This window comes from Haematobia irritans, chromosome 1 (assembly GCF_050003625.1).
Source record: "Haematobia irritans isolate KBUSLIRL chromosome 1, ASM5000362v1, whole genome shotgun sequence".
Taxonomy (NCBI): Eukaryota; Metazoa; Arthropoda; class Insecta; order Diptera; family Muscidae; genus Haematobia; species Haematobia irritans.
In genome coordinates this window covers 135,333,814-135,357,474 of record NC_134397.1, presented here as the reverse complement: position 1 = coordinate 135,357,474, position 23,661 = coordinate 135,333,814, and the positions used below count along the sequence as shown (strand labels likewise).

General features: G+C 31.7%; 1 protein-coding gene across 1 annotated transcript; it reads right to left on the bottom strand.

Moving 5' to 3' along the window:
- Positions 1–1,011: 1,011 nt before the first annotated feature.
- On the bottom strand, positions 1,012–22,247 carry Pex11c (peroxisomal biogenesis factor 11c). Its single transcript, XM_075291717.1, has 5 exons — positions 22,038–22,247; positions 3,908–4,090; positions 3,670–3,851; positions 1,548–1,604; positions 1,012–1,474 (listed from the first exon to the last, which is right to left on the bottom strand). Exons 1-5 carry the CDS (start codon positions 22,101–22,103, stop codon positions 1,258–1,260), a joined length of 705 nt encoding a protein of 234 aa, XP_075147832.1. The 5' UTR covers positions 22,104–22,247; the 3' UTR covers positions 1,012–1,257.
- Between the last annotated feature and the right edge of the window lie 1,414 nt (positions 22,248–23,661).

The following is a 23,661-nucleotide window of genomic DNA, read 5'->3' as shown; positions in this document are numbered from 1 at the left end:
GGTTAGAGTCGCAAAGTTAGTCACGAATCATCTATACCATGAGACGACACCCGGAAATGGAGCCACATGTTTTAGCTTACCGCGACTTTAGTCGCAAACATGCGAGGACAGGATAATCCTGTTCTCGGAGTCCGTCTAGCGCTCATAGCACCGGAGGAGAGAGACCTCCACGACCGAATAGGATAGTTTTTGGCCCCAATTACAATCAGGCAAGTGCAGCCGTCTGTATTCCTATCTATCAGTGATTGATAACAGCGTAGCTGACGTGTGTCCAATCTTCAACCAAGGGTCACATGATACGCGTCATCTTTTCTCTAGCCCAGCTAAACGTACCCGACTCGCCACTAGATCACTCTGGACAAACCCCACCTTCGTCGCAGAGTTCCTTTATCATTTACAAGAAACAAGATACTGGGAGTCTAGGAACATACTCCCCTTCATTAGGGTCTCTGATAGGATGTGTAAACTTATTGTCTGAAATTTTATCAAAAATCTACCAAATTAAATAAAAATTAGTTTGAAGCTTTTGATCAAATGTTTGTTGTTATTATGAAAAAATGTTTTTCTTTCTCCGAAAGAAATGTAATATTGCAGTATTTGGAATATTATATGTATATTATGATCTCTCCTATTAGCGACAATTTCTTGTCAAAAATTTATTCCTATAGAATTTTTTTCAAAATTGTATTCCTATAGAACATTTTGCCAAAAATTTTATTTCTATAAAATAATTTAAGTACCTCTTAGTTGGAGAGGAATATTTTACAAAATCTACCAAAACATAAAGAATTCTTCCAATCTATCAAACAATAAAAAATCGATCATTTTTGGTAGAAGTCTACCAAGTGTGGCAATCGCGTTCTAATATTCCCATGCCGTAAAAATGGAAAATTTCAAATGTAAAAAGGGTGATTCCAATGGTAGTGTGAAAATAGCAGGTTGTGAAGATTTTTCGGATTCAGTGGATTGGTTGCCAACCCTCACCAAAGGTCTTTCAAATAAAACAAACAATTGTAGAAAAATTTGGCTACTCTTTTATTATACATTAAAACGTGATGATGTCTTTTTAACATTACCAAAAATTAAAACTTAGGAACTAAACACACAATAAAACGCAATATTTCGTGAGAATAACTACACCTGTGACAGTCTCAAAAATGTAACAAGGATACGAACAAACTTCAATTCATCTCGACTTGTTCAACAAACAACATAAAAACATTTAAACAAAAAATTACTATTTAGATTCGTTTTTTTTTATTTATTTAATCTCCGTTTGGCGAAAATCTGATAAAGGCCTATCGCTGCGGAAGCAGTGCCAACAGCACCGATTTGAAATGTTGACAATTTACCACCCCATAGATATCCTTTGGGTAAGTAACTACCAGCATGTATAAAATCAATAGATAAACGTACTAATGTCAACATATCTAAACGATGTTTCTTCAATTGAAGCTCCATATCGGGATTTTGTCTGCAGGAGAGAATAGTACGGGACATTGTTTAGCCATCAAAATATTAAAAATATAGATTTTAGTAGGACTTACTTGGAATCTTTGAGACGATTTATTTTCTTTTGATTTAAACCAAAGCTGCGGATGTTCCTATAAACAAATACAAAAATATTTTTAGTGAAAAATCAATCATATGAAAAACAACCGAAAAATGGGTGGAGCAGTGTGTTCTTATATTTTCTGACAGTTTGTTTCTACAAGCTATACCTATGGTTGTCATTTTTTTCGTGATTTTATCAGCTTGTATCACGAACTCTGCGACTAGGATTGGATGTGTACAGAGTGATCTAGTTGTGAGTCGGGCAGGTTTAGCTGGGCAAGCGAAAAGTTGACACGTGTCATGCGGCCCTTGGTTGCAGATGGGACATCACTGATATGTAGGAATTGACTGCACTTTCTTGATCTTAGTTGGACCAAAACTCTACTGGTCGGTCTCTGGGGACTTCTTTCCTCTGGTGCTATGGGAGGTGAATAAATATTGTAGCTTCTCACCGCTTCAGCTACAGTATCCTCATAAATCTTATTCAGACCTATCTGGAATGCGGCCTGATCTAGAGGCTCTCTTTTATAACGCTGGATCTCGCGCTCTAGAAGGTGAAGATCAACCAAGTTGTTCTTGCCTATCCACAAGATGGTGATTTGGATGCTTACAGCCATAACAAACGAAGAGATACAGCTTTGACAACATATAATTGTGTCTAAGAACTGGGAGAATCTCGGTCTCCATATAAAGATGATCCAGGGGTTTACTGCGGAGACACTCTGTCGCATTTCGAAGCGCAGAGTTCTTGCATACCTGTATATTATTCTATTGCGTGTCGCTTGTTTGAGGTATCCATACTGATGCTGCTTAGTTTACCTCAGACCGGCCACTTGTCCGCTACCAAAGTGCTGCCGGCAAGCGACTTGAGAACCTTGTTTCTACCGCTGAGATTATCACAAATTGCAGTGGCAGATGACTTATGCGCCGTCCAGGCGATAAGTTCATCCGGACGACAGTGTTCGTGTCGCACATATCCCAAATATTGGCTGCACTATAAGTTGTACTCGAAGACATAATCGATATTGCTGCTGGTTTTTGGGATCGAAAACGCATTTACGCCCGACGATTCTTAGCGTTCGCCCACACTGTAATATTCTTTGAAAACACAGACATTCCGTCCGGAAAAACTTATTGTCTGAACGGCACATTAAAAAGGCTGTCGGGATTATCTCGCAGTCGACTCTGACATTCAACTACCAGCGTACTTCTGCCATGAGTGTAGTGAATAGTATGGCTGATGATTCGGTGGCGGATATCCCCAAATTTCTAGCAGAAAAATAACTGGTAAGATCGGCCAGGTAGATGCTTAATCGACCGCATATGTCATGAATAATGGGCCCGGATGCCAAGATTGTAGAATCGTCCGATATGATACAATCTCAACGTCGTCAGGATCACCGAACCGTGGGGAACTCCCGGTTTCACTATACTATGTCTCAACTTTTTATCCCTAAATTCCACAGCATAGCATAGAAATTCCGTCGGAGAACGCTTTCGATAGCTTTGCGAATGTGTTGAATCAAACATTCTTATCTTCCAAAAACAAGAAAAGCATCAGCGACCGAAATGGCTCGTTTTCTAAATTCCGCGGACACTTTTCGCTAAAAAAAGTAGGTGCTCTTTCTCCTCTATAAAACTGTTTCACACTTGTCTCTGGATCAGTCAATGGCACGTTGCGAAAGCTGACTGATATCACATTATCCCTTGTCGTCCGGAAATCGATCCAGGCACCTATGTCATGCGAGGCTAACGCAGTTTCTCTATGCAGACTAGTTCCGCAAGGCCACTTACTCTTTGCACCGGTTATACATCAATAAAACCGACCGGCTGGGTATTTTGGTGCGAGGTTTTCTCCATCCCGGCATAGACCAAACCAAACGAAGAATTCTCCCAGGAATTCAAATGCTTCAAAATGGATGGATCACCAAACAAAACTCTGCAGCGGAAGTTGCTGGCCAATGTATTGAATTCATCAACTGCTGTGACGGGATTGCTACATGTAATAATTGAGTATGCTGTGAACATCGCGATGACCAATACAAAATTTCTTAAAAATATGAGAACACTCCCCAATTTTGATGTTACTACTGTACATTATTTTTTAATGCGTACCTCATTAAGTTTAAATAAACTCCCACTACCCAAAATACTGTGTTGACATTATCCCAGAAATCGACATTTTTCACATCGACAATTTTGTGTTCAGCCAGCCAACAGATTTTCTCCACCGGATAATATAACAAATCGACAATATTGGCTGTTACACCTAAAATAGCCATAATTCGATCTGTTTCCTGTAATAAAATACCGATATGATTATTTAACAATTAAATTAACTTGCAATGCTTACTCCTTCTCCCAGTCCATATTCTAAGGCATATTGAATCATAGGTATATCATCTATAAGACGTAACGTTGCTCGAGCACCTGATATGCGGGAACTGGCAATAGCATAACGTTTGGCAAGTTCAGGTTGACGATCAGCGTAATATCCAGCAATTAATTTGGCTCCATAGCAAAGAGCTTTCATAACCTGAAATACAATTGATATGTTTTTTTGTAAGTTTCTTGAATTTTAAAAGGAACTCCTGGACTCTCCACGTCTTCTGCTACCCGATTCTTCCGAGAAATGGTACCCGTGTTCAAAATGAACTTTTAAACTGTTCAGCTAATTTATTGATATGTAAGCGGCAATCATAGGCTATATTCGATTTTCACCATCATAATCTCTCTATTGCTAAGATTAAAACTCCTCTTTACTTGCTATTCGGATTTACTGAATTCAAACTCCAATGACATCTATAAAAGTGGCAACTCTCTAACTTTTCCCCGTAGAGAAAGCTTTCACTCAAAGCGCCTCCTAGAAATTTGCCTTTTTGCACCATTTAACATATATTGTTCAAAAATTTTATGGATTTAATATGACTGCAACCTTAGCTAGCTCTTTTGCATTATTACTTGTGTATCACAATCGGGATTGATAAGCAGCAACTATCCCAACAAAAAACTCTAAATTTTGCCCTGTTTTCTTATCTGTTCTTCTTGGTATTTTACAATTTGGAGATTGATTGCTGTTCTATATCAAAACCTCCATACAGACCACTACTGCGAATACTCAACTGGAATTTGTACACACAAACTAGTTCCTAGACTCGCTAGCCTCTGTGCTTTAGTGTTCCTTGACACTTCACCACAGCAATTCGTTATTATTGAACTACTCAGTCATCTCTTTGATACTGGTACGTTCTGCAGATGTACCCTCTCATATTAAAGGAATTTCTATTTATTCAGCTCAACTGGAATTTGTACACACCAAATAGTTCCTAGACTCGTTAGCTTTTGTGCTTTAGAGTTTCTTGATACTTCACCACGGCCCGTCGTACACATTTGCTGGTTTTGAACTGCTCAGTCATCTCTTTGATAGATATACGGCTGTCATTGAATAGTTTTGTAAGATTATTATTTCACTATTTTTAAGATTTATGAACTCCTCTGCTACAGGTGTATGATATGTAGTCATCATGGTCAGACACTCAACATTAGATAATTTCAACTGCCTATCCATCTCATTGATAGTTATGTGAACTGGCTGGGTCATCTCTTTGTCTACCCGAGGATATATTTTTCCAATATTGGCTAGATTATTATTTCACTATTTTTATGATTTATGAATTTTAAATATTTCCAGGACCGATATCTTCTCTGCTATATATACATCATATAGCTGGAAGCCATTGATAGGATTGGGGCAATCTCTGACTTAATTAGATTTTTATAAAAATTATAGAAATTGCTGATTGTCTGCTAAATCCGATTCCAAAGCAGTACTACTTCATCAAAATAGTTATTAAATTCTGTAGCTCCTCTGCTTTAGAGCTCCTTGATACTTGGTCAGGCCATAACATAAGTTCATTTAAACTGCCTAGCCATCTCATTGTTAGATATGCAAACTGAGCTGCTCAGTCATCTCTTTGATAGATATGCGGCTGTCAATGAATATTTTTTGCGAGAGCCTTACTCAGCAGTCTTGACTACCCGAGGATATATTTTTCCAATATTTGCCAGATTATTATTTCACTATTTGTGAATTTTAAATCTTTTCACTAACTCCCTGCTACAACTGCGTCATGGAGCTGGTAGCCATATTAATTTTCCAGAGATTATTGGTAGGTTTACCATAATCTCTGAGTGTGGGTGTAGAAATTGCTAGATTTTCTTCTAAATCAGACTCCAAAAAAGTACAAAATCATCGAAATATTTCCTAGACTCGCTGGGTTCCCTGCTCCCTCCTTAATACCTCACGTTCTGCAGCGTTTTGCGTTCTGCAGCTGGTACATACTCATATTAAAGGAATTTATAATTGTTCAGCTATTTCATTAATAGGTATGCAGCAGTCTATGGATAGAAATAGCTGGAGTCATTATACAGACTCCCAAGATGTACACAGAAAAAAAATTTCACGAAAATTTTTTCCAATTAAAATCTTAATTGAGTTTTAAAAAATATTCAATTAAAAATTTAATTGATTCAACAAATTTTTTGTTTGAAACAAAAATCAATCACGCAAATTAATAGTATCAATTAATTTTTTAATTGGGTCAATTATTTTTTTAATTGACTGTCAATTAATTTTTTAATTTATATTTTAAGCAAAATTTAAAAAAATTGAATTTTGTCACTTGGTATTTTGAGGCTTTACTCAACTGGAATTTGTACACACATAATAGTTCCTAGACAGTCGTACACATTCGTTTGAACTGCTCAGTCATCTCTTTGATAGATGAACGACTGTCAATGAATTATTATTTGACTATTAATATGTTTTATGATTTGTAAATCATTTTCAGGCTCGCTAACTCCTCTGCTACAATGTTCCAAGCTAGATACATCATGGAGCTGGTAACCATATTAAGGGAGCTTTTTTAATTATTCTGATATTTCATAGATATGTTTGCGGCAATCTTCTACAAATGGCACAAAAAGTCGCACTTATACTAAAAGGGGGCATAAAATACGTTTGCATAAAGAAAACGTGAAAATGAAACGCATTTATATCACTGATTTATATAGAATTTCGGTATACCTTTATTCAGCTTAGATCCCCACTAGCCTAACAATCATTTTACCTCCATTTCATTGATTCCTTGATATTTAATATACAGATGATTAAGCTGGATTAGTTATATTCTATAGAAAAATTGCTTGGTATACTTTTTGGCGGAGTACTTGTGCACTGAAAACATTATGAGACAAAAGGGAAAATTGTTCACAAATATAATATTCGACTCATAAACTCGATTATTTTGTATCACGCCGATCATATCCGTAACTATAAAGGCATTTGAGATTAAATTGAATAATAAATATTACACTATGAATGAATGTAATTAAAAAGTGGCACTGTGGAGAGTGGAAAGCGTGGAACTAAAATGCAAAAATTACGACATTTAGCAGCACAACAAACAAGTATCACAAAAGTATAAACGCTGGAAAAGTGTGAAATATAACTTATATGGATAATTGTCTATTGGTGGCTACGTAGCCCAGTGTATAGTGCATGGTCCGCTGTTCGATTCTCCGTCCGGGCGAAAGGTAAAATTTAAAAAAATTATAAAATCGAATAATTTCTTCTACATAGTTTGTATTACAGAAAAAGGTGCTAAAAACTAAAAAAACCTCGTGGAAGTGAGAAAGATATGAGGGAAAATGAATTTAACCAGATTGGTTTTTTTTTAATTAGTCTTTGTGAAATTGTGGAAAAGAATAAACGTTTATCGCAAAAAAGTATATACTTTTCTTCAAAATAAACTTCCTTAAAGCAAAAAGCAAATGAGAAACGAACTTTGTCTAAAACTTTGTTTGGAAGGAAAGAATTATTTTTTTAAATGTATAAAATAAAATGAGAGGCTGGTGTTGTTCGACACCTGAAGATGAGGTTGATAAGTTCAAAATCATGTTTTGGAGATACCTCAATTAGAGTGGCAAAAGTCTTTTGACAATTGGCGACAAACGCAAAAGTGTATAGAATCTAATGGGGAATATTTTGAAAAACAAAAAAAAGGAATTTTCGATGATTCATATTTTTTTTTTGTTCTCTAATCCCGAAATATAAAAGGCACCACTACTACTAGTTGTTTAAAATGGTGTAAAAGAAAACATTTCAATTCGAAAGTTAAATAAATTTTATTTGTCGATTTTTACAAAATGTAGCTATTTTTTGCTATAAATTTTGATTGGTCATTTTGATCTGCTCATCCTGTGTTATTTAATTTTTAATTCATGCTATCTCATTTATATCTCTGATAAAAGCGTAGTTAACATCATTGACAAAACCTCAGATATCATTGTCATTCATTTAGCACTCGACTATAATCACCTTATCAGTTAAAGATAAAACTATTCCATATAATAAATCAAACTTTCTATATAAAATTAGATTCTTGGAGCTACTTGTAGTCAACCAATTTGCCTCATTCAGTTCTGAAATAAAATATGCAGAATTTGGTAGGGTCGAAGCACTCGTGCCAAAAATAATCTACCAAAATTTGAAGAAAATTTTACCAAAAATCTACCAAATTAAAAAAAAACTTATTCTGAAACATGTTGTTTCTTCAAAAGAAATGTTTTATTAATTTATTTCAGCATGTGTAATCTTATATATTATGACCTCTCCTATTAGCTACATTTTTTGGATGTATGGATTTTGATAGTACGCGTAACATACACAAAATTTAACATTTTTAAAAATATTGAATAGAAAATTTTATCAAAATTTTATTTCTATAAAAAATTTTGTTAAAATTTTATTTCTATAGAAAATTTTGCCAAAATTTTATTTCTATAGAAAATTTTATCAAAATTTAGTCAAAATTGTATTTCTATAAAAAATTTTATCAAAATTTTATTTCTATAGAAAATTTTACCAAAATTTTATTTCTATAGAAAATTTTGTCAAAATTTTATTTCTATAGAAAATTTTGTCAAAATTTTATTTCTATAGAAAATTTTGTCAAAATTTTATTTCTATAGAAAATTTTGTCAAAATTTTTTTTTTCTATAGAAAATGTTGCCAAAATTTTATTTCTATAGAAAATTTTGTCAAAATTTTATTTCTATAGAAAATTTTGTCAATATTTTATTTCTATAGATAATTTTGTCAAAATTTTATTTCTATAGACTCTCCTATTAGCTACATTTTTTGGATGTATGGATTTTGATAGTACGCGTAACATACACAAAATTTAACATTTTTAAAAATATTGAATAGAAAATTTTATCAAAATTTTATTTCTATAAAAAAAATTTGTTAAAATTTTATTTCTATAGAAAATTTTGCCAAAATTTTATTTCTATAGAAAATTTTATCAAAATTTAGTCAAAATTGTATTTCTATAAAAAATTTTATCAAAATTTTATTTCTATAGAAAATTTTACCAAAATTTTATTTCTATAGAAAATTTTGTCAAAATTTTATTTCTATAGAAAATTTTGTCAACATTTTATTTCTATAGAAAATTTTGTCAAAATTTTTTTTCTATAGAAAATGTTGCCAAAATTTTATTTCTATAGAAAATTTTGTCAAAATTTTATTTCTATAGAAAATTTTGTCAATATTTTATTTCTATAGATAATTTTGTCAAAATTTTATTTCTATAGACAAAATTTCATTTCTATAGAAAATTTTGTCAAAATTTTATTTCTATAGAAAATGTTGTCAAAATTTTATTTCTATAGAAAATGTTGTCAAAATTTTATTTCTATAGACAAATTTGTCAAAATTTTATTTCTATAGACAAATTTGTCAAAATTTTATTTCTAGAGGCGATTTTGTCAAAATTTTATTTCTATAGAAAATTTTATCAAAATTTTATTTCTATAAAATATTTTATCAAAATTTTATTTCTAGAGACAATTTCGTCAAAATTTTATTTCTATAAAAAATTTTGTTAAAATTTTATTTCTATAGAAAATTTTGTCAAAATTTCATTTCTATAAAAAATTTTGCCAAAATTTTATTTCTATAGAATATTTTGTCAAAATTTTATTTCTATAGAATATTTTGTCAAAATTTTATTTCTATAGAAAATTTTGTCAAAATTTTATTTCTACAGAAAATTTTGTCCAAATTTTATTTCTTAGACAAATTTGTCAAAATTTTATTTCTATAGAAAATTTTTTAAAAATTTTATTTCTATAGAAAATTTTGCAAAAATTTTATTTCTATAAAAAATTTTGTCACAATTTTATTTCTATAGAAAATTTTGTCCAAATGTTATTTCTATAGAAAATTTTGCCAAAATTTTATTCTATAGAAAATTTTGTCAAAATTTTATTTCTATAGAAAATTTTGTCAAAATTTTATTTCTATAGACAATTTTGTCCAAATTTTATTTCTATAGAAAATTTTGTCAACATTTTATTTCTATAGAAAATTTTGTCAAAATTTTATTTCTATAGACAATTTTGTCCAAATTTTATTTCTATAGAAAATTTTGTCAAAATTTTATTTCTATAGAAAATTTTGTCAAAATTTTATTTTTATAAAAAATTTTGTCAAAATTTTATTTCTATAAAAAATTTTGTCAAAATTTTATTTCTATAGAAAATTTTGTCAAAATTTTATTTCTATAGAAAATTTTGTCAAAATTTTTTTTCTATAGAAAATGTTGCCAAAATTTTATTTCTATAGAAAATTTTGTCAAAATTTTATTTCTATAGAAAATTTTGTCAATATTTTATTTCTATAGATAATTTTGTCAAAATTTTATTTCTATAGACAAAATTTCATTTCTATAGAAAATTTTGTCAAAATTTTATTTCTATAGAAAATGTTGTCAAAATTTTATTTCTATAGAAAATGTTGTCAAAATTTTATTTCTATAGACAAATTTGTCAAAATTTTATTTCTATAGACAAATTTGTCAAAATTTTATTTCTAGAGGCGATTTTGTCAAAATTTTATTTCTATAGAAAATTTTATCAAAATTTTATTTCTATAAAATATTTTATCAAAATTTTATTTCTAGAGACAATTTCGTCAAAATTTTATTTCTATAAAAAATTTTGTTAAAATTTTATTTCTATAGAAAATTTTGTCAAAATTTCATTTCTATAAAAAATTTTGCCAAAATTTTATTTCTATAGAATATTTTGTCAAAATTTTATTTCTATAGAATATTTTGTCAAAATTTTATTTCTATAGAAAATTTTGTCAAAATTTTATTTCTACAGAAAATTTTGTCCAAATTTTATTTCTTAGACAAATTTGTCAAAATTTTATTTCTATAGAAAATTTTTTAAAAATTTTATTTCTATAGAAAATTTTGTAAAAATTTTATTTCTATAAAAAATTTTGTCACAATTTTATTTCTATAGAAAATTTTGTCCAAATGTTATTTCTATAGAAAATTTTGCCAAAATTTTATTCTATAGAAAATTTTGTCAAAATTTTATTTCTATAGAAAATTTTGTCAAAATTTTATTTCTATAGACAATTTTGTCCAAATTTTATTTCTATAGAAAATTTTGTCAACATTTTATTTCTATAGAAAATTTTGTCAAAATTTTATTTCTATAGACAATTTTGTCCAAATTTTATTTCTATAGAAAATTTTGTCAAAATTTTATTTCTATAGAAAATTTTGTCAAAATTTTATTTTTATAAAAAATTTTGTCAAAATTTTATTTCTATAAAAAATTTTGTCAAAATTTTATTTCTATAGAAAATTTTGTCAAAATTTTATTTCTATAGAAAATTTAGTCAAAATTGTATTTCTATAGACAATTTTGTCAAAATTTTATTTCTATAGACAATTTTGTCAAAATTTTATTTCTATAAAAATTTTTGTTAAAATTTTATTTCTATAGAAAATTTTGCCAAAATTTTATTTCTATAAAAAATTTTGCCAAAATTTTATTTCTATAGAAAATTTTGTCAAAATTTTATTTCTAAAGACAAATTTGTCAAAATTTTATTTCTATAGAAAATTTTGTCAAAATTTTATTTCTATAAAAAATTTTGCCAAAATTTTATTTCTATAGAAAATTTTGTCAAAATTTTATTTCTATAGAATATTTTGTCAAAATTTTATTTCTATAGAATATTTTGTCAAAATTTTATTTCTATAGAAAATTTTGCCAAAATTTTATTTCTATAAAAAATCTTGCCAAAATTTTATTTCTATAGAAAATGTTGTCAAAATTTTATTTCTATAGACAAATTTGTCAAAATTTTATTTCTATAGACAAATTTGTCAAAACTTTATTTCTATAGAAAATTTTGTAAAAATTTTATTTCTATAGAAAATTTTGTCAAAATTTTATTTCTATAGAAAATTTTGTCAAAATTTTATTTCTATAGAAAATGTTGTCAAAATTTTATTTCTATAGAAAATTTTGTCAAAATTTTATTTCTATAGAAAATTTTGTCACAAGTTTTTTCTATAGAAAATTTTGTCAAAATTTTATTTCTATAAAAAATTTTGTCACAAGTTTTTCTATAGAAATTTTAAGTTCCTCGAGTTGGAGAGGAGTATTTTGCAAAATTTATCAAAACATCAAAAATTCTACCAATCTACCAAACAGTAAAAAAATCTACCATTTTTGGTAGAATTCTACCAACTGTGGCAATTGTGGGCCGAAGGTCTTTTACACTTGATCAAGGAGATATAATCATTATTTTTATTTTGAACACTCACGAAAGGGAATTTCAAGGCAATCTCAAACTATGAAAATCTTCCATCCCGTACAGTGAGCAACATTCTGTCTTTACTCCTAGACCATGTTTTCCATTTCGCAGGCATCCGTATATCTCTCTCATCGTTTCTTTTTTGATGGAGAGAAAAATACTATTTATAGTAATATTCCAAAGTAAAGGTGATAGTATTTCTTCTTTGAAGGGCCCTTTTCTCTTCAAGTGGTGTTGCCCATACATTATTCGTTCAGCAGAATCAAGTAGAAACTTTTCCTCATGGAAAAGTTTCATGTATTGGTTATCATAGTTAAGTAAGTATTTAAAAGTTCTTAAAAATTTAAGCATAATAATATTTTATAAAATGTCGGACACGGGGAAGATGCGAAGAAGTTTAGATTGTTCACTATTCCCAAAGGGAGTTTCCCTTCCCCGGCAAGATATTGTATAATTGTACACGGTATTAATTTAATTACTTTTTCCCAAGTTTCATATAAATTTAAAGTAAACCAGACCAATTCAGTTTTAAATAAGGCGATTATTGCCTAGAGACAACTCTCAACCTACCCTGAAAATTAAAAAAATTGAGAAACTTTTCTTAAAATTTCAGAAATTGGTATTGTTTTCTAGGGACCCTGAAAATTCCATGAAAATCGTACAACTTTTTTTCCAAGTTTTGAAATGTCAGGCAAGGAGAAGTCACTCTCTATAATAAAATTATCAAAAAATCAGCTATTCTATATTAATTTCATAACTTCCCCCATATCCTCTGTTAATTTCAAGTAAATCGGAGAAGTTTTAGTTTTTCACTGTACTTAAAAAATGTCTGTCAAAAGGAAGATATTCCTCCCCGACCAAATATCGAAAAATAAAGTAGTGGATCTTTGTCTAGATGCCACTTTGAGACCAGACCAGATATCAAAAGATAGGGTACTCTATTTTCACCACAGGATTACCCTGCAAGTTCTCTGAAAATTCAAGTAAATCGTTTCTGTCGTTGTCGAGCTTACCTGACTTTTATATAACCAAATATAATTCGGATTTTGTATATAGATAGTTATGTATGATCGAAAATCGATATGTATATATGTTACAAACCTAACGACAAACTTATTATACCCTCAATCCTATAGGTGGCTCAGAAAACCAAATCAAATACATTGATTGCATTTTGATGTTTTGTTCTCTTATATCAGCGATGTTATTTCGATATCAAATGATTGCTTGCAATCAGCAGTAGACATAACACTTTGCCTTAAATAACTTTTACTTTTTCCTCTCTATCAATGGATGGAACGCGTGTCATTTAATTTCAATACTCTATTGCTTAATTGATAATGGGTAAATGGTTTTAGACATATTGTGGGAGTCCACTTTATATCATCATTTGATCATACATCATGGATAGAAATAAAACAAATTAATTGGATCAAGTAAATACCGGGTTATCTTTCATACACAGAGAAAAGCTGGCTTGTTTATACACACAAAAAAAAAACATTTTTGGCAAATGTGTTGCAAAAATTTTTATTTTTGATTCGCTTCGAAAAGTCCAAAACTTTATCAACAAAAACAAATATGATGATTTGACGGTAGCAAAGGAAAAGAGATATGTTTGTACGAATTTATTTCGGCATAAGCCGGCTATCATGTAAAACCTTTTTTCGGAAGGTTCAAGTGTGGTTCATTGTTGGGTTTAATGAACTGCCTGAATTTATTCTGATAATTGGTTGATAGTTTTGCTGCAAGTAGAGGATGCTGATGAGAAATGTGGTAATTCCGAAGCGTGCGTCCATCCAACCATCTTGCAGTCTATAGGGCTTTGCCCAAATAAATTTGACAAACATTATTTTCCTGTGTTGGTTAAGCTACACTTGTAGTTTAGTCAATGCATGGTTTTACGCTGAAATCAAAAAACAACAACAATGATTAAAGGAAAAAAAACCAACAATAACAAAACAAAACGACACGAAAAACAAGTATATATGGCCGTAAGTTCGGCCAGGCCGAATCTTATGTACCCTCCACCATGGATTGCGTAGAAACTTCTACGAAAGACTGTCATCCACAATCGAATTACTTGGGTTAAGGTATCTTAAATCGTTTTCTAAATTGTGAGTTAGACCATACGTGGTATATATTACACAAACAAGGTATGTGTATGTAAGTCTACAAATAATTACAAATAGATATGGACTTTTACACGGTACGTAGGGAGACAGCATTGAAATATGGGGATCGCTTATATGAGGGCTATATATAACTATAGACCGATATGGACCTAGTTAGGCATGGTTGTTAACGGCCATATACTACCACAATGTACCAAATTTCAACTGACTCGGATGAAATTTGCTACTCCAAGAGGTTCCAAAACCAAATCTCGGGATCGGTTTATATGGGGGCTATATATGATTATGGACTGATATGGACTACTTTTGGCATGGTTGTTAAATATCATATAGTAAAACCACGTACCAAATTTCAATCAGATCGGATGAATTTTGTTTTTCCAAAAGGCACCGGAGGTCAAATCTGGGGATCGGTTTAAATGGGGGCTATATATAATTATGGACTGGTATGAACCAATTCATGTATGGTTGTTGCATACCATAACCGGATAAATTTTGCTCTTCCAAGGGGCTCTGGAGGCCAAATCTGGAATCGGTTTATATGGGGGCTATATATAATTATGGACCGATTTCGACCAATTTTTGCATGGGCGTTTGAGGCCATATATTAACACCACTTACCAAATTTCAACCGAATCGGATGAATTTTGCTCTTCCAAGGGGCTCCTGAGGTCAAATCTGGGGATCGGTTTATATGAGGGCTATATATAATTATTATAAATTTCAACCGGATCGGATGAAATTTGCTTCTCTTAGAGACTCCGAAAGCCAAATCGGGGGATCGGTTTATATGGGGGCTATATATAATTATGGAGCGATGTAGACCAATTTTTGCATGGTTGTTAGAGACCATATACAAACACCATGTACCAAATTTCAACCGGATCGGATGAAATTTGCTTCCCTTAGAGGGTCTGCAAGCCAAATTTTGGGGTCCCTTTATATGGGGGCTGTAAGTAAAAGTGGACCGATATGGCCCATTTGCAATACCTACTACTTGTGCCAAGTTTCAAGTCGATAGCTTGTTTCGTTCGGAAGTTAGCGTGATTTCAACAGACGGACGGACATGCTCAGATCGACTCAGAATTTCACCACGACCCAGAATATATATACTTTATGGGGTCTTAGAGCAATATTTCGATGTGTTACAAACGGAATGACAAAGTTAATATACCCCCATCGTATGGTGGAGGGTATAAAAAAAATCCATCACTTTTTTAATTGACTCAGTAAGACGCCGAAGTTGCCTTTCTTTTGATAGAGCAGTTTTGACATTGACAGATGTGCTATTATTTTCACATACTGTAATAAACACTAGCATCATGACACTCGTTTTGATATATTTGGTCTACCAACGACCTAACCACACAAAAAAAAATTTTTCTGATTCAATCACAAACTTAATTGATCCAATTAATTTTTTAATTGAAATGTCTCTAATCACAGAAATGATAGTATCAATTAGAAATATAATTGAAAGTCAATTAAACAATTAACTGATACTATTAATTTTTTTGATTAAATTTTGTTTCAATTAAAAAATTTGTTGAATCAATTAAGTTTTTAATTGAATATTTTTTAAAACTCAATTAAGAACTTAATTGGAAAAATTGTTTGAGCGTTAGAAAAAATAACGTTTTGGACTATCTTTACAATTATATCCATATTCTATGTATGCTTTTTTTTACCCTGCACAAGATTAATAAGGAGTTTTTTATTTCGGCATGGATACGATGTTTGTCCCTTCATGAACATTTTGCATTTAATTTCGTCAATTTAGTCACATGAATGAATTTTCAGCCTCGAACACTATAAACATAAGATGTTATTTTGGTATAAAAGAAAACTTTGACCAAGAAAAGTGGAAAAGAAAATTTACCTAGTTTTTATAAATTAGTGTCATAAGGTGGAAACATTTGTGTGGATGTAAACTGTCTATACTATCAGCTCCATAATGGAAACGTATTGACACAATTTCCTTGTCCTTATATTTATTATTAGTCAACTGAGGGTTTTCACTGAAATAGCGAAATAGTGTCACGCTATTTAATTATTAATTAAATAAATAATTCAATATTGATTGCATGGCTCACGATGTACTCAATAAAGTTCTAATATACAATTGATTATTGAACGTTTTCATATAGTTTCTTTAGACTTTACTGTCCGTAGAACGTTTTAAAAGTTGTTTACCTAGCCTTTTCACTAATGTAGCTTCATGAAAATGGGGTTTAAAAAGTTTGTCCATTTTCATCATTTATTAAGAGATTAATTTTATAAAGGTTATCCCTTTAGTATCAATTTTCGGAGCAATCTGTTATTTTAAGCTCACTATAGTGGACTATTCAGTCCACTCGTGATAAACATCTCTCCTATCAATGATTGCTGCCCGATTCCATGTTTACCTCAAGGTACGAGAAAGCTAAAAATCATCTTTGACTTCTCCGCGACGGATCTTATTCTTCATAAATTTGCTGTATTGCATTTGAGTCACTCTATTTGCTATAGTTGGTTATAATGACTGCGTGAAATTGCTGACATTTTAATATGCTCTTTAATGATTACTTTTTGTATCTAGAATTATCAAAATTGTCTGATTATACGATTAGCTGTTTTATGAATTCTTTTTTTGGATTGGTTTCAATACAATCATATGATTTATTTCAATTACATTTTAGTGTACTTATGGTTTCCCAGTGTATGTGTTGATTTTTATATAATTAATGATTAATGATGATCTTGGCCCACTAATTAACAATGGATATTATTTAAGGAAATGTTTGAGTAACTATAGTAAAAATCTTACGTTTGCATATCAGAACTGTCAAAGCATCTATTTGATGCAGTGAAGTCCGCCCAATATGTGGGCGTTTGAATCTCTCGATAGTTTACAATTTTAGACCTACTTTTTATGACATGGCACATAATTCCACGTCTTTGATTGATTATGTACTAATTAGTGATCCTGATGCATTAATTTTTTCCTCCCAGGTTCAGTGTCCGGTGATGTCTCATCATTCACTTCTATTCGGTTCCCTTTTGTGGCCTGTTACCTTTGAGGAAGAGTATGTTGAGCATAGGGACTAATTGGGAAGGACTCTTAAATTTTTTACGAACTTTCGATTCTGAAATATTTTATTGGGCCACGGATGTTAACTTGAAAGTTTTTGTCTTTAACTCCCTTTTGTCGGGTCTTTTTTCTTTTATTTCGTCGTAAGATTCGCCGAAATGATCAGCCTTTGAAATCGCGGTCTATAACACTTTCTAGGTCTCTTAGGGATATGACATATAGAGAATTTCGGAGACGACCGACTGATGAGAATTATGATATTTATCGTAAACTGAGAAATAGGGCTAAACCTGTATTCCGTAAGGAGAAGAGGGGGATTGGCATCCGCACATTTGAACATCTTGATGGCTCTCAGGTGTGGAAAATGATCCGGTCGTGTTGTTTGGACGATTGGCTTGAAATTTCTGACATTGATGTCGATTTGACTAACAATAATTTCTTATCCCACGGGAGGAATGATGTTAGGCCACATTTGGGAGATATTCCGGCAGACTTAGAGAATTGTTTTTCGTTCGATTGTGTCTTTGAAATTGATGTATGGCGGGCTCTGAACAAAATTAAGACGACCTCGGTTGGAACTGATGGAATTCCAATTCGGTTCTTGAGAGCCATTTACCCTTATATTTCTCCATTTTTGGTGCACCTCATCAACTTTATATTTGCATCCTCTTCTTTTCCGGATGCGTGGAAGACTGCGCGGGTTATACCTGTCCCTAAAGTTAGAGGGTCAATTGATGTTGCTAATCTAAGACCGATTAGCATATTGCCGGCAGTATCGAAAATTGTGGAGCACATCATGCATTACAATATTTATGATTTTATTATGGAGAATAATATGTTAGTTGATTTTCAGTATGGCTTCAGACCTGACTATAGTACATCTACCCAACTTTTACATTTGACTGATGTCATTAGGAAGAACTTAGAGAGTGGCCGAAAGGGTATTCTTATTGGACTAGATCTATCAAAAGCACTAGATAGGATTGATCACGTAATACTTATGGAAAGGTTGAAGAATGTTTTTCGTTTTTCGAATAGTGCTTGTAGGCTTATAATGTCTTACCTCGAGGACAGAAGTCAATTTGTTTGCTATAACGGTCTACAGTCGGATGTATTGCCAGTTCTATGTGGGGTTCCTCAGGGTTCTGTTTTGGGACCACTGATGTTTATTATGTATATCAATGGAATTGGTAGTGCTGTTGAGAATTGCGAGAAATTTTTAATGCAGACGACTGTCATCTTTTTTTTTCAGTGGTACTTCGCTTCAAGCTTTGGAGACAGTAGCTAACTCTACGCTTTTATCTATTTGTGAATGGCTTTGTGATAGTAGACTAGTCATTAATGCGGCTAAGACTAAGGCGATGTTGTTTGGTTCACCACATAAGGATAAATGGTACGTTGATTTGATTTGTAGGGGAAATGAAATGTCTTGGGGTTATTTTGAATACCCATTTGTACTACTCATCGCATGTGAATTCCATTTTATCTAGTGTTGTTTTCCTCCTTAGAAGACTATACTCCACTAACATAACAGGTTGACTGATAAGTCCCCGGTCTAACAACGGTCTAACAACGAAAAACACATTTTTTTGTCAAAATTCGTTTTTATAATTCAACATAGTTCCCTTCAAGAGCGATACAACGATTATAACGACCTTCCAACTTTTTGATACCATTTTGGTAGTACTCCTTCGGTTTTGCCTCAAAATAGGCCTCAGTTTCGGCGATCACCTCTTCATTGCAGCCAATTTTTTTCTCTGCGAGCATCCTTTTGAGGTCTGAGAACAAGAAAAAAGGGAAGCAATTCGAAGCCCAATTCATGAATTTTTGCCATCGTTCTCAATGAGTTGTGGCACGGTGCGTTGTCTTGGTTGAACAACACTTTTTTCTTCTTCATATGGGGCCGTTTTGCCGCGATTTCGACCTTCATACGCTCCAATAACGCCATATAATAGTCACTATTGATGGTTTTTGCCTTCTCAAGATAATCGATAAAAATGTCGATTGGACTCAGGAGTGTAGTGATGAAGCCATGTTTCATCCATTGTCACATATCGACTGAAAAACTCCGGTGTATTACGAGTAAACAGCTGCAAACACCGCTCAGAATCATCTACACGTTGTTGTTTTTGGACAAATGTGAGCTCGCGCGGCACCCATTTGGCACATAGCTTCCGCATATCCAAATATTGATGAATGATATTACCAACACATTCCTTTGATATCTTTTCGTCGGTAACCACCTCTTTCGGGCGAACACTGCGTTCACCGTCCTCCGTGCTCATTTCACCACGCTTGAATTTTGCATACCAATCAATTATTGTTGATTTCCCTGGGGCAGAGTCCGGAAACTCATTATCAAGCCAAGTTTTTGCTTCCACCGTAATTTTTCCCTTTAGAAAACAGTATTTTATCAAAACACGAAATTCCCTTTTTCCATTTTTTTCACAATAACAAAAGTTGCTTCACAAAAGACGCTCTATCTCACAAACTAATTGACTTACAGGCGTCAAATTTTGACACGAATCATTTGAAGGTTGGTACTATATAAAAATAATATGCATTTAATACTAGCGACGCCATCTATGTGTCAGACCGGGGACTTATCAGCCAACCTGTTATACTTACCTATTCATATTCGAACGAATGTGGCTTTTGCTTGCTTGATGTCACAGATTAATAATTGTCTTGAGGTATGGTCAGGTACTACAGGGATAAATTTGCGTAGAATTGAGAGGATTATACATATGATTGTTCGCTATGTTTACCGCCTTCGGTGCTTTGATCATGTTTCTGAATATGTGCTTTGATCATGTTTCTGTAAAATTTCTGGGATGTCGTTTCCAAACTTATATTGACCTACGTGTATTGCAATGTTTCCGCAAATTAATTACTTCGAATTTACCGCCGTTGTTAAGGAAGCAGTTTGTATTTTCTAGATCTTCTAGAAATACTCAAATTGTTTTGCCACGGTGTCATTCTGGCATGTATAAGCGATCTTTTCTAATTAGAACGTCCCGCATTTGGAATATTCTCCCATTACATCTGAAATTATTTTCTCTTTCACCTTCTGTTTTCCGCAAAAGGTTTTTGGAATTTAGTGCAATCAATTCCTAATTCATTGTTAATGGGCTTTTTCCATTACTTTGATTAAAATGTTTGTTTTTGGCTGGAGAGCCATATTGATGCTTTTGTTTATATAATCACAGATTATTAGTATGATAATATTTTTTCTCTATTATTATTAGTTTGTAAATAGTATATAACTTGCTTTCATTATTAATATTAAACAGGATTATAATGCTATGTAATATTGATAAATTGGCCTTTTTGGCTTTTAATATTGCAATAAATAAATGAAATGAAATCACTAAGAGAATCTTTGAAGAAACAAGCGTGGGAAAATTATTCCGTATATGAGTGTTCGTTTCAGCACCACCTATATTATTTAAATACGAATACCAATAATGTTGCGATATAATCATCCAAAGACATTGGCCAAATGGATCTTTTTAGGCAATTTTCGTACTTGATTAGTCTGCAGAGAAAAAAATATGTGCCTGAATACAACAGGACGCTGGACGGAAACAGCCTCATATATTTACAATGTTACCTCGAGGAATATGTAATAGATGTGTTACAAAAAAGTCCCACTTATTATATTCTCCATTCTATAATGAAAATTGCTAAAAAAAAATACATAACGTACATATTTCTGTATGAAGCTCTTCTATTATTGTTAATACAATTGCAAATTGGTAAATCCTTCACCCGTCACATCTGCTCTTCTTCACATAAAACTTTGTTTCATGACAATGAATTGAATAGCTCTAGAGTCCAAGACAAAATTTCCAATAGAAATGACAAAATTGAATGAAAAAGACTATTCGATGGAATTTTTTCGCATATAAACAAAGCCATGTACTATTCCCATGTAATTTTAGCTGTTGCCTTACAATCAAATCAGTGCAATACAATCAAGGTCAAACCAATGTGCATTTCTTGTATTCAGTACAAAAATATCCCAAATAACCAAAAGATTTAAAGAATCCAAGGTTCATTTCTGGTTAAACCAGTAAATGCGTTCAGTTTGTTTGATACTTGTTGTTGGAGGAATAAACTGAAATGCGCCACCTTCCTCTTTCACTAGTATCTCAAAACACCTATAGGCGATAATCACTAAGCAATTCGACCACACAGAGTAAAGGTTTAATGGAAATAAAAAAAAAAACAACAAAGTAACAATAAAACAATCATAAATAGAAAGCCAAAACCTACAACAACTAACATACCACCAATTCAATCAAAATAACCTGTTGTTGATTGTATGTGTCTCAGCTTCAGATGGAACAATCCCACCTTCGTTGTTAAATAGAAAATAAAACCAGGCGCAGAATGTTAGCTAAATAAGACATAATACAAATGCCAACAATGCACATTGAACTATTTTGCATAAAATACAGTACTCCCAGTTCCAGTTTAAAATAGTTTAAATTAAAACAACCAACTTCTGGCAAAAACGTTGTTTAGCTATGAATCGGAAAACCCTTTTGTTTGTTTGTTTAGTACTTCATTTCATTTTCCTTACCTTATCACGTCCTCCATAAGTGTCAATAATATCACAGAATTCATTTAAATATTTTTCGTGTGGCATTTTGTTTTTTCTTTTATACGTCTACGTTTAAATTATTTCAATAGTTTTGTTTTTTTACGAAAGAAAAACCCGCGTTCCGAATTTACGTCGTCCCGTATCACAATATTACCCGCTATGGAATTTCTCGACAACTGAAAACAGCAAAAGAGAATTCAATAACAACATAGCGAATCAGCTGTGCATTATTTATCAGACAGGTGTCAATGTTTTATGTTAGGGTTGTCGAATGTGATATCACAGATCCTTAAACACATACATAAATGTCGCACAGCGAACGGCGTTAGATTTGTAAGGAATTAAAGTTACGTCCAATCGGCCAATTTATCCAATCCAATTTATGTCCAATTGAATTTTATGATATTTAATTTAAAAAAAAATATATATAAAATTAATAAATAAATTATTTCTTAATTCACACTGCAAATGGCGCCATGTTATGAAACTAACTAATCTCGACATGTAGAAGGCTTTAACACGCTCTAATTACGGACTATGCGATTTACGTCAGTTCAATTTCGGTACTTCAACTCGAAAAAATAAAGTACCGAAAATGAAAGAATATTTCGGAATTTTTGGATTTGTATGAGATTTTGTTGCGGAATCCGAACATAATGAAAATTTAAATTTTGGACAATTAAATCATGGTAAAAAGAATAGAAAAAGAAGAAAAAATTAAAAAAAAAATGAAAAAATAAAAATTTCACTCCGTTGACCATATTCGCTTTTCGCGTTGATATTTTCGCGGTTGCTTTATTAAAACAGTTCAATATAAAGCAGACAAATTAACTCAATCCATGCGCAGTTTCTTGTTCCTCTAGATTTTGGCAAGATTTTCAGGAATATGTTTGTTTTCATTTACACTACGTTGGCGCTAGACACGAAATCCTCGTAAATGAGGATTTTTGTTGAAATCTCTTTCAAAATCCCCTATACTGCCTTGTTCAACTGTGGTTTTAGTACTACAAATGCGCTTTTTGCAACCCTGCACCAATTTTCCTTGTAGATGAATGTGTGTGTGCCAGGGATGGAAAATGCAGTACTATAGTACTTTTTTCAATACTTTTTCACCCCGGTCAGTACCGTAGTACCCCCGCGAATGATTTAGTACCTTTTGTGTAGACATTTTTGAGTCGATATCAGATTTATGGTACAATAGCTTTGACAAAATATTTTAATATTTTGAGAAAGTCTTTATCAACCTTATTTGCTAATAGTCTTTTACAAATACGGCAAAACAGACATGTTCATGTGGGAAGAAAATCTCGATTTTGTAAAAGACATAGTCAAAAACAGGATTTTGTTGAACTTCAAGAATGTTTTAGTCGAAAAAAGAATGCGATTCTATATTATCGATTTTTTATTTCGGTAGAAAATGTTGTCAAAATTTTATTTCTATATAGAATTTTCGCAAAATTTTATTTTTATAGAAAATTTTATCAAAATTTTATTTCAATTGAAATTTTTGCAAAATTTTATTTCTATAGAAAACATTTTGCAAAATTTTTTTTCTATAGAAATTTTTTGCAAAATTTTATTTCTATAGAAAATTTTGTCAAAA